Here is a 12520-nt window from a genome sequence, read left to right as displayed (position 1 = left end):
TTGTTATTTAAACATGCAAAGTAACATATGCTCAGTCATGGTCAAAGGGCTGCTTGCCTTGGTCAGCTAAGTATCCGGTGTCTTCAAGACCTTCCGCTCCGATTCCCTCGTCACACGGATTTTCTATCCTCGATAAAACAATAAATAAGAAATAGTTCACACAGAAACAGTTCACTAAGTCATTTTAAAAATGTTCCATATTTCTGATAAATCTAAGATATCATTTAGAAAAATATTTGCCTTAGTTTGCTTTGAAGGAATATTTTTGAGAACAACCAAGCAGAAGTAAAACTATTCCATTTTAGTCCTTTTTATTAATATAAAATAGATCAGTTGCTGGAAAAATTCACCTAAGCATATCATTAAATATTACACATTTTTAGAAGAATAACAGTGGAAGAATTATATTTTTACACTGGTTAAATATTTTTATAAAAATCTTAGAAACGAGGGTTTAAAATAAAAAGATAAACCGGCTAACTCCGGCCTAGCTCGGCCCAGAGCTGGGCTGGCCCAGGGCCAGCCGACAGCCTGCCCAGGCGCGCTCGCTGTCAGGTTTGAACCTGACGCGCGGGGCCCTGCGGTTAGTGGCCGAGGCCAGCGCGAGGGAGGAGGGTGGGCCACCGACAGGTGGGGCACACCTGTCGGGGTCGTCTCCTACCTCCGGCCATAGAGGAGGAGGAGGACGCCGACGAGGTTGCCGATGCGCTCATGCTCCAACGAACACGGGAATGGGTTTGTCTGACCGTCGCCTACCTGCTGGTGGTTGAAACAACGACGAGGAGGCAGGGGTTCGCCAGCGACGAGGAGGCCGTGGCGGAGGAGTTTCGGGAAGTGGTCGAGGGGTGGCTAGAGACACGGAAAAGCTCGAGCGAGTTGGGGGAAAGATTCCTGGGATCAAGGGGGTCAGTTTGGTGGGTCGAGGGGCGCAGGAGCCGTCGTGTAGCCGGAGATCGACCGGAGCTCCGAGGGGGAGGGGCCTCGGTCGATCTCGAGCACCGGGGCTCTGCTGGTTTGCTGGGGTGGCTAGGGAGGTACTAGTGATCATGGCGAATCTATCTGAGGGCTGCTGGAGCGAGGGAGAGGGCTATTTATAGGTCCGCAACGGTGAGCAGATTCGGGAGCGCCGGTGACTGACCATGGCGCGCATGGGGGTGAAGAGAGATGTTGGGGTTGAAACGACGGTCTCAGGACGTGGTATTGGACCGCCCGAACCATGTGCTGCAGAGAGAGAGAGAGAGGAGAGTCGTGCATTCGTGGCCGCACAACCTTGGCCAGTTCTGGAGCGCGCGGGCACGCGTTGCGCGAGCTCTAGCGCGAGAGAGGAGGGGCCTTGAGGCTTGGCCGACGGAGAGGGGTTGTCGGGGAAGAGGTTGGACATCTTATCATCTCTAAATTTAATCAGATTTTTCCAAGGCACAAAAGTATTTTCCCATGTTGGAATACCAATTCTGGCCTTAGAAATGGACAGGTTATTTAATTAGAAAAATAATCACATAAATAATTATTTTTGGGGTTTTGAAATATAAAGATAGGTAAAAATCAGATTACCAAATATGAGTAGAAGCACTGCTTGCTATCAAGGACATGTAGTGCAACTCAAGGTGGTTTTACTTTGGTCAGCAAAGGTTTTTGGAAATCAGTATAATACCAAAGGAATTTAGGGTTTTAAAACCTCACATGATCAAGCATACAAGCATTCAATGTCAATCATGGCACTCACAACATTAGTTTTGAAAAAGTTTTAACAAGCTCAGAATTTTACAACACAGACAGGTGATAGCAAAAACAGGGTGTGACAATGACATGCTGTGTACCAGACCTGATGTGAACCTTGCCATAAGTTTGGTAGGGAAGTACCAAAGTGATCCGGGAGTGGATCACTGGACAGCGGTCAAGAATATCCTAAAGTACCTGAAAAGGACTAAAGATATGTTTCTCGTTTATGGAGGTGCTGAAGAGCTCGTCGTAAAGGGTTACGTAGATGCTAGCTTCGACACAGATCCGGATGACTCTAAGTCACAAATTGGATACGTGTATATTTTGAATGGTGGGGCAGTTGCAAGCAAAGCATCGTGGCGGCATCTACATGTGAAGCGGAGTACATAGCTGCTTCGGAAGCAACACAGGAAGGAGTCTGGATGAAAGAGTTCGTCACCGGCCTAGGAGTGATTCCGAGTGCGTTGGGGCGATGACTCTCTTTTGTGACAACACTGGTGCTATTGCCATTGCCAAGGAGCCCAGGTTTCACAAGAAGACCAAGCAGATTAAGCGCCGCTTCAACTCCATTCGTGGATACATCCATGATGGAGATATAGATATTTCTAAAGTACATATGGATCTGAATGTCGCAGATCCGTTGACTAAACCTCTTCCACGAGCAAAACATGATCATCAACAGAACTCAATGGGTGTTCGATTCACAACAATGTAAATAGATTATTGACTCTAGTGCAAGTGGGAGACAGTTGGAAATATTCCCTAGAGGCAATATTAAAGTGGTTATTATTATATTTCCTAGTTCTTGATAATTTTCTATTATTCATGCTATAATTGTATTAACCGGAAACTATAATACATGTGTGAATACATAGACAACAATGTGTCCCTAGTGAGCCTCTAGTTGGCTAGCTCGTTGATCAACAAATGGTCATGGTTTCCTGATCATGGACTTGGATGCCATTGATAACGGGATCACATCATTAGAAGAATGATGTGATGGAATAGCACTAGATTGTATTGTTCGTCTGCTAAAGCTTTTCTAATGTAAAAGTATCATTTCCTTAGACCATGAGATCGTGCAACTCCGGGATACCATAGGAGTGCTTTGGGTGTATCAAACATCAAAACGTAATTGGGTGCTTATAATCGTGCACTACAGGTATCTCCGAAAGTGTCTATTGGGTTGGTACAATCGAGACTCGGATTTTTCACTCCGTGTGATGGAGAGGTATCTCTGGGCGCACTTGGTAAGGAGTTAGCCACTGGGTGATGTCTTACGGAACGAGTAAAGAGACTTAACGGTAAGGAGATTGAACAAGGTATAGGGATACCGACGATCGAATCTCGGGCAAGTATCATACCGGTAAACAAAGGGAATTGCATACAGGATTGATTGAATCCCGACATCGTGGTTCATCTGATGAGATCATCGTGGAATATGTGGGAGCCAACATGGATCTCTAGATCCCATTGTTGGTTATTGACCGGAGAGGTGTCTCGGTCATGTCTGCATGGTTCCCGAACCCGTAGGGTCTACACACTTAAGGTTCGATGACACTAGGGTTGTAATGGGACTAGTATGTGGTTACCGAAGGTTGTTCAGAGTCCCGGACGAGATCCCGGACGTCACGAGGAGCTCCGGAATGGTTAGGTAAATATTAATATATAGGAAGTGGAGATTTGATCGCCGGAAGTGTTTCGGGAATCACCGGTAATGTACCGACACCACCGGAAGGGTTCCTAGGGTCCACCGGGAAGGGCCACCAGCCCCGAAGGGACACGTGGGCCAAAAGTGGATGGGAACCAGCCCCTAGGTGGGCTGGTGCGCCACCCACCTTGGCCCAAGGCGCATAAGAGGGAGAGGGAGGCCAAACCCTAGGCGGGGGGCTGCCTTGGGTGGCAAGCCACCCTGGGGCGCCGCCTCCTCCTAAACTTGGCCCGCCGGCCCTCCCATCTAAGGGTTGCCGCACCACCTAGGGAAACCCTAGGGGTGGCGCACCATCCTCCTCCCCCACCCCCTATATAGAGGTGAGGGTTTGGGGCTGCTAGAGAGACGAGTTTCATCCTCCCTCGACGCAGCCCTACCTCTCCTCCTTGTCGTCCTCCGTAGCGCTTGGTGTAGCCCCGCCGAAGTACCACGTAGCTCCACCGTCACCATGCCGTCGTGCTGCCGGAGCTCTCCCTCAACCTCTCATATGTCCTTGCTGGATCAAGGCGTAGGAGACATCACCGTGTTGCTCGTGTGTTGAACGTGGAGGCGCCGTTGTTCGGTGCTTAGATCGGAATCTTCCGCGATCTGAATCGCTGCGAGTACGACTCCATCAACCGTGTTCTAGTAACGCTTCCGCTTAGCGATCTTCAAACGTATCAGTATCCTCTACCCCTTGCTTGTTGCTGGTTTCTCCTAGATAGATCCTTGTGTGACATAGGAATTTTTTTGAATCACTACTACGTTCCCCAACAAAGATGCGGGAAGGTGGAAATGGCATGGAGGTGAGTAATGACGACTCCACGTGCGTGCTTTATGTCAACCAGGGCGGATGCCAGAGCACTACGAAAAGGCAGGGTGCCCCGCGTCCCATCGTGCGCCACGCGTCTGGCTTGGCTCGCAGGCGGCAGAGCCCACACCATCTCGCCCGAGTCTGCTGGGTCGTAAACGCCGCGGGCTCGAGGACTACTGTCGGGGTTGTGGGACCATGGGTCCCCAGGCCCGCCTGCCTGCGAGCCATTGCAAGGTGCATGTTGTGGGCCTAAGGTGCCCCCCGTTAATACCCGAGGGTTTAGCCCTCGTGAGGGCCCCTCCTCCTGAGGGGCCGATTGTGGGGTTCCCCCCGGGATGTTCCCCGTGATGGTCATGAGAAGAAGGCGTATCCTGATGCTCCTCCCCGTGAGGAGCAGACCAACCGAGGGCGGCCTGCCGAGGTCACATGGTTCAGCCTCCTCATGTGGTTGACATGAGCCACGCCGTGCGATGCCAGGGTCAGTGCCAGCGGGGCCAGACAGCGAGGTTTTCCCCTTTGGTGCTAAGAGAGCCAAGCCAGCTGCGGGTTCCCAAAGAAACCCCCAAAGGTTTCCCTATCGGTGCAAGAGGACTAAGGCTGAGGGCTCAGCAGGATGGAGGTCACCCCCGAGCCCACCAGGGCGTCATGGAGAAGGGCTTTTGCAGGCGAAGACCATCTTTGTCAGGTAAGGCCGCAGTCATGTCCCCTTTCAAAATGGCCGTTGTGGCTGCCCTTCCCGCCAACTGTGTTTTTGGGGAAAAGGACCAAGGCGAGTATAAAAGTGAGGCCCGACCTTCATAGTGGGATCGGCCCCCCATTATTTTCGACTAGGGAAGGAACCCACCTTTGTACTCGTGTCCCATGTCAAGCAATCTATACTAGTTGGACTAGGGTTTTACACCACAAGGTGGCCTGAACCTGGGTAAACTGTCGTGTTCGCTTCCCTTAGCTCGTGCCACCAGAGAGTCGTCATGAAGTTGATAGGTATAATAGGGTAGGAGAGCAAGCACACCCCAGAGTTCGACCCTTTTCTTGGGTCTGCGGAGCCCTAATTTCGACATTGATGACTGCAGTTTATCATATTAATCTCTCACCAAGTTATCCTTTGTAGGGAGATGTTCCTAATAGGTTTTGGTGTGACATGGACGTCTCATATGACAACCTAAAATCTTTTGGGTGCAAGGCCTTTGTTAATATTCCTCAAGATGAAAGGTCAAAGCTTGATTCGAACACACGGTAGTGCATCCTTCTTTGCTATGGAGGTGATGAGTTTGGCTACAAGTTGTTTGACCCTATAGTAAGGAAAGTTGTGGGAAGTCGTGATGTTGTGTTTGTAGAAGACCAAAATATTAAGGATATTGTGAAGATAAAGGGGCAGGTTCCTCGTCAGCAGTAGCAAGACATGTTGATTCTGACCCAGTTCCTGTAGCTACAGCTCCTGTGCAAGTTGAAGCAGATGCAGAAGATGTACAAGATGATGTACATGATGGTGCTGGTAAAGAAGATGCTCTCCAACAGCAGCAAGAATATGATGGTGAAGTTCATGATCCGGATCAGTAGGAGGCACCAGCACCAGAATGTCCACCAGCCCCTCCACTCAGAAGACCCAACAGGGGTCGAATTCCTTCCAGCACGTATCCCTTAGATCAATATGTGGTGTTATTATCTAACGGTTTAGAACATGAATGCTTTGCAGACGCAATGGAATATGAGCACAAGGAGGAGTGGAAAAATTCTATGCAAGAAGTGATGGATTCCTTGGATAAGAATCATACTTATGAGTTGGTGAGGTTTCCCAAAGGCAAGAATTTTTTTAAAGAACAAGTGGGTCTACAGAATCAAGCAAGAAGAGCACACATCATATCCGAGGTACAAGGCGAGCTAGTTGTAAAAGGATTCGACCAGAGAAACATAATTGACTATGATGACATCTTTTCTTCGGTTGTGAACATGACATCCATTAGAATAATCCTTGGCTTGGCAGCAAGTCTCAGCTTGGAGGTTGAGCAAATGGATGTGAAGATTACGTTCCTTGATGGTGAATTGGAGGAAGAAATATACACGGAGCAACCTGAGGGGATTATTGTGGAAGGCAAAGAAGACTATGTGTGCAAGCTGAAGAACACTCTCTATGTCGTGAAGCCAAGACAATGGTATATGAAGTTTGAAACTATCATGAGGGAGCAAGGCTACAAGAAGTGTAGCTCCAATCATTGTGTGTTTATTCATAGGTTCCGAGGTGATGATTTTATCAAATTATTTCTCTATGTTGATGATGTCCTAATTGTTGGCAAGAATGTCTCTAGGATTGCTAAGTTGAAGAAGAAGTTGAGAAAATATTTTGCAATGAAAGACTTAGGTCCAGCAAAGAACATTCTCAGAATGAGAATTGAGCGAGACAGAAATTCCGACAAGTTGTACTTGTCTCAACAGAAGTATATTGAGAAGGTACTTCACAAGTTCAGGATGGAGAATGCTAAAGTTGTGAGTTGTCCACTAGCAGCCCATTTCAATTTAAGCAAAAGGCAATGTCCTACCACTAATGAGAAGAAAAAGGAGATGCACAATATTCCTTATGCTTCACCTGTTGGGAGTTTGATGTATGCTATCGTGTGTACAAGGCCTGACATTGCTCATGCGGTTAGTACTGTGAGCAGATTTATATCTAATTCAGAAAGACCTCATTGGGAAGCCGTGAAGTGGATTTTGAGATATCTCCGAGGCCGCACAAATCTGAAGCTTTGTGTTTGGTGGTGGTGAGGCCAAGCTGATTGCTTTTTCAGATTCTGACATGGCTCGAGATGTTGATAGAAGGAAGTCTACTTCAGGTTACTTGGTTACCTATGTAGGGGGGAACAATATCATGTCAAAGTAGGCTCCAAAAGTGTATGGCACTGAATACAACTCAAGCTGAAATCATTGGAGTAAGAGAGACGAGCAAAGAGTTATTGTGGCTGAAATGGTTGGCTTGTGAACTTGGTCTTAACCAAGACAAGTATGTGTTGTTTTGTGACAACCATAGTGCTATTCACTTGAGTAAGAATGCAAGTGTTCAGTCAAGGTCTAAGAATATAGAAGTTCACTATAATTGGATTCGAGATGTGTTGTATTCCAAGAAAATCCAACTTGAGAAGGTTCACACCAATGACAATGGGGCTGGTATGTTGACTAAAGTGGTGACTAGGAAGAAACTTGAAGTATGCTGCAGGCTCACTGGCATGGCTGCCGAAACGCTGTGAGACCCTCCATGATGTCGGGAGGGGGAGTTTGTTGGGCTAAGTCCCTCCATATGGAGGTGTGTTGGCAACCCAACATCAGCTCATAAGTCCAACGCATGTCAGCCTTTGATCCTCGCTACATCCAATAGTTGAGAGTCCTTCCAAGGGAAGGGAAGCAAGAAGAAAACCTTAGCCACTCCACTCGTGCATGTGGTGGCTGCCATCCGTGATAGTGAGAAAGAGCACACACAAACGAGTAACACAACCTGTGAGAGAGAGGAAGAAGAAGAAGTGGAGGTTCTCTCCAGATTTGGTGCATCTCACTAGACAATGTTCAAGCTAGTGATTGGAGGCTCAAACGTGCTTGGATCGACCTCAAACTTGGTGAGCTCATTCCTTAATTTGAGTACTTCGATCTGGTTAGTTGGTTTGATGATTAGGTCATTGAAGCATCATATTTGAGAGTGGTTTCGTCAGCTCTGACTCCTGCAGTTTCAGAATAGAGTAGTTTTGGGAGACGAACAATTTGGGTAGGCAAATGGTGTCCGATTGAGCTGTAATTTTGAGGGAATCTCAGGAACTCGTGTGTCTACTTGTTTGCCAAATTTGATGTTGTTTGGTTCAACAGTTTAAGAGCAGTTTGTAAAATACTGAAAGGGACAGAAGCTGTGTGTACTCTGCTTTGCTGAAATCTTACATCTTGTGGTTGTTGTTGTTGTTGCCGGTTGACAATATGGAGAGTGTGTTGTAATTTTCTTTAAAGATTTTAGAGAAGACACTATACTCATCATTTTTATAGTGAAGTTGTATGACCCGGTTGGTCCACAGCCGTGGTTTTTTACTCCTCAACTTCAAGAGGTTTTTCTTCGTTAAATCTTGTGTTACATGTGCATGTTGTTTGTGTTATTCCGTTGCTTTCTTGTTGGTTGAAGTTGTCCTCAAAATTCATCACAAGTGAAAGAGGCTATGTAGTGTACATATTTAACGTGTCGGTGAATCTATGTTGTTCATTATTATTGTCCAGCCCCAACATGATAAAGCCATACATATAATTTATGATTGGTAGGTGCATTTTTTTTTTAAGAATTGAGGTACAACTTTTTTCAGAAAGGAGATGCTTGTCCCGCTTTAACCTACTGAAACACTTAAAACGTGTACAATCAAAATACCTGAAACAAATGAAAAGAAAATGTTCGATACACACGAATTCAGGTACAATTGACATTTGGATAAAAGAATTAGTACTACACATGCCTTTAACTCTATCTGTAAAGCAAACTCTTTCTCTGCTGATATTTCCTCCGTTTTATAATGTAGTACGTGCTTCTTAAAATCTAAATTTATCAATTAATTTAATCAACGAAATCTATTGTGAGGAAATAAAAATTATACCACTAAATTTATATGTCAATACAAATTCAGTGATATAATTTTTATTTCCGTCGCATTCGGTTGGATTGGTTAAATTGTGGGTTGAAATTAGATTTCGAAAAGAACGGATGCACTACAATGTAAATAAAGCTTTTTATTAGACAAGTTCAAACGATCACACCACAAAGAACTTTACATAATCGCCAACACACGCACGTCACATGCCCACTGAACTTAATCATGCAGATTTGACCAGAGATGCAACAAACATCCGGCCTGGCCAGTAGCACAGTCTACTATAGCAATTATTATTGTGGCAGCGCTGGCGCCACTTGGCAGTTGCACTATAGTAGTACAGTCTGCTACTACTATAGTCACTCGGCCCTGGTGGTCAGCGAAGTGAACGTCACCACCGGCTCCAGCGGCATCTCCTTCACGTCGGCGGTGAACGTGTCGTACCGCCGGAACAGCTCGGCCACCATTAGCCTCCCAACCGCCGTCACCATGTCCTTCCCTGGGCACTGCTTGTTCCCCTCCGCCGGCTCGCTGTTCTCAGGCCCGTTCGACCACACCACGTTCCCGAGCAGCCGCCCTTCGCCGCCCACGAACCGGTCAGGGACGAACTCGCCCGCTTGCTTGAACACGCGCTCGTCGCGGGTCGCCATAGGCTGGTACCCGAAGAGCATCTCGCCCTTGCGTACCTGGTAGGCGGCGTCGTGGCTCTCTACGACAAGGTCCTGGCGCGCGCGGCCGTACTGAAACTCCACCGGCGGGTTCATGCGCAGCGCCTCCCACACTACCGATTTCACCAGAGGCATCTTATCGACGTCGGACACGGTGATGTCGCTGTCGTTGGGCACGGCGGCGCGGACCTCGCTGGCGAGCCTGGCGTGCAGAGCCGGGCCGGCGCGGGCTAGCCACTTGATGACGTGCGGCAGGAAGATCTTGAAGCCTCCGTATGCGTTGAAGATGGCGGTGAAGACTAGGTTGTGGAGGAGCTCGTCGCGTGAGATGCCGGACTGCGCCTTCTCGGCGTCGTTGAGGACGCCGGCGGCAGCGTCGGCGAAGTACGCCGTCAGGGCGGCGTAGTCTCCGCGAACTAGCAACGGCGGCAGGCGGAAGGTGTGGAGAAGGAGATCCTCGAGCAGCCACGGCTTGATGATCTTACTGGCGAGAGGGTGCAGCTGCACGCCGAGCCACTTGATGGCCTTGGTCACCGCACCGTCGCCCATGGCCTTGCTCGGCGGCGTGCCGCCGAACAGCGCGGAGCAGGTGAAGTCGAATATGTGGTGCTCGTTGAGCTTGTTGAATTCAACGGGGCCGTCGCTGAGACCGGCGTCGGCGGCGTCGAACACGGCACCGAAAGCTGTGCGGAAGGCCGGCGCGACGTGGTGCATCCGCGCGGCGGCGAGGCTGATCATGACGCGCTTGAGTGCGGCGTGGCGGGGGTCGGCGGCGTCCATGAAGGCGAGTGGGCGGTAGCCGCCGAAGAGCACGAGGGAGGGCATGAAGGTCCCGTCGAGCGTGTCGGTCTTGTCGACCTTGGCGTCGTCGAGGAGCACGCTGAAGCTGCGCGCGTCGAGGAAGGCGACGACGCGGGAGTTGGCGGTGATGAACGGCCCGGGGGGCATGTTGACGCGCAGCACGGTGGCGCCGCCGTTCCGGGCGATGCGGGAGCGGAAGTACTCCTCCGCGCCCTGGAAGTAGTAGTAGTCCAGGCGGTCGCGCAGCGGCGAGAAGAAGGGAACGCCGTAGCCGCCCGGGACCTCCCGGACCGAGAGCCCTGACGGCGATAGCTTGGGCTCCGCACTGTCGCTGCTGCCGGAGCTGTTGGGTACCTTGGACGTCATGGCAGGGTGAGCAAGCGCAAGTCTAACACCAAATGCAAAGCTCAGCTCTAGGCTTAAGCTGGTCTCTGCTTCTGCGTTATATAGCAAAAACGAGAGACACGTACATGGTTCTACAGTGCTCCTGCAGAAGCCATGGAACTTATGGTTACTGTATGTGTCCGTTGAAAAATGGTAATTCAGGGTATCTTCAACAGATTTAGATGACGGTTTAATAATAAGATAGGTGAATAGTCATCTTATTTTATTTAGCCCTGGGATTGGAGGCGCAGATGGCGCCAGGTATCTCCTTTTTCTTTTTTTTCCTTTTTTTGTTGACCATTTGTTAAACTTGTATGGTACTATTTTGCTTCTAATAAAGGGTCGTATGCATCCCCTCTTTTTTAAAAAAGATATATATATATAGAAAAAACGAGAGATACGTACATGGTTCTACAGTGCTCAAGGGCAGAACCATTCGCATGTTATGCCAAAAAACAAGCGAGGCGTCGGCACGCAAGGGTCCGTTTGCATTGCCACCAAATCAACCTTACTAATTATTTTGCCGTGGCCAATGTATTGGTACTTGTTCGGATGATTGCCAACGTCTTAGCATGGGCACTATTAGGCCCTCCACTATGTAGGCCAAAAGAGATGTCAAATTCATTTTTGAAGCATTCGGCATCGATGCCCTATATTGCTAACTCGGTGCCCCAAATAATTTTGAGGAGATTGCTCCGGTGTCAAATTCACTTACGCCATAAAAGTTGGGCATGTGTAAGAGAGGAAGATGATGGGAGTTGATTGATTTGTTTTCTTTTGTTTATACTCCCTCCGTTCCTAAATATAAGTCTTTGTAGAGATTTATTAATGGACTACATACAGATGTATATAGACATACTTTAAAGTGTACATTCAATCATTTTGCTCCGTATGTAGACATCTAGTGAAATTGCTTAAAAAACTTATATTTAGGAACGAAGGGAGTAGTACATGTGTGTCAAACTTTCATAGCGGTGCCAAGTATATTACGTTCTGAGAGAGAAGTGTCAAAAGTTTTTTATTTGGCATCGATGAAGACGTGGCATACTTTTCAGAACTGTGAAATAGGTCACATAATGGAAGGCCTTAGGTGCCGGCACCGGCCGAAAATTTCGGCCGGTTACACCGAGTAACCGTGTTTCACCGTTGGATTTGGGTCCTCTTGCGTCGTCTTCTTCCTTCCTCCTTGTTTTCTTCCTCCTCGCGAGGGCGAAGGTCGGCCATATACGGCGTCGTGCTCGCCAGCCACACCCGTGCCGCCTTGCTCGTCCTCGCCGGCCGTCATCACCGCTGCATCTTCTCACCCCCTTCCCCCTCCCCGCCCTCTCACCTCTTCGTTGTGGCATCTTCTCCTCTCCCCGTCCTCACCCCCCGCTCTCTCTCCATGGTAGCTCCGATGTGTCGTCGACCCCTCAACATTGAGGTTTGCTGCACGGGGTTTCGTGAGCAACGACCAAGAGTAAACACCGTTTGATGGATGTAGCATAAACAAGTCGACCGTAGGAAAAAAGAACGTCTATTGAAGCAATCCGTCGTCGCTGCCGTTGCAGGTCGCGACTCTAGCATGATGGATGTAGCAAAATCTTTGTCAGTAATAGCAAAATCCAACTACTGTCGGGGAGTTGCTTGCGAGAACAAGTTACCGTGCATTGGCTGAACAACGATGGGTTTCATATGTGAAGGATTGGGAGGAGAAAGATGGGAGACACAAGAGGTTGTGGTATCGGGGAAGGATAAGACAAACGAGAAAAGAAATAAAGGCGGTGTGCGTGGGACCAAGAGCTACGTGCCCCCCGGTGTGCGAGGTATAGATGCTAGCGACCGAGAATGACAGACCTGC

At 48.6% G+C, this 12520-nt stretch overlaps 1 protein-coding gene across 1 annotated transcript; it reads right to left on the bottom strand.

Annotated features, from left to right (window-relative positions):
* Positions 1-8953: 8953 nt before the first annotated feature.
* Positions 8954-10746, bottom strand: LOC123401402 (allene oxide synthase 4-like). Its single transcript, XM_045095188.1, has one exon. It carries the CDS (start codon positions 10660-10662, stop codon positions 9187-9189), a length of 1476 nt encoding a protein of 491 aa, XP_044951123.1. The 5' UTR covers positions 10663-10746; the 3' UTR covers positions 8954-9186.
* Between the last annotated feature and the right edge of the window lie 1774 nt (positions 10747-12520).

The sequence above is a fragment of the Hordeum vulgare genome, chromosome 6H, assembly GCF_904849725.1.
Source record: "Hordeum vulgare subsp. vulgare chromosome 6H, MorexV3_pseudomolecules_assembly, whole genome shotgun sequence".
In the NCBI taxonomy this organism is placed as follows: domain Eukaryota; kingdom Viridiplantae; phylum Streptophyta; class Magnoliopsida; order Poales; family Poaceae; genus Hordeum; species Hordeum vulgare.
The sequence above is the reverse complement of the archived record's forward strand: the minus strand, read 5'-3'. Positions and strand labels throughout refer to the sequence as shown.

Coding starts and splice junctions, on each gene's coding strand:
- LOC123401402 (XM_045095188.1), bottom strand. CDS start 10,662: ATGACGTCCAAGGTACCCAACAGCTCCGGCAGCAGCGACAGTGCGGAG.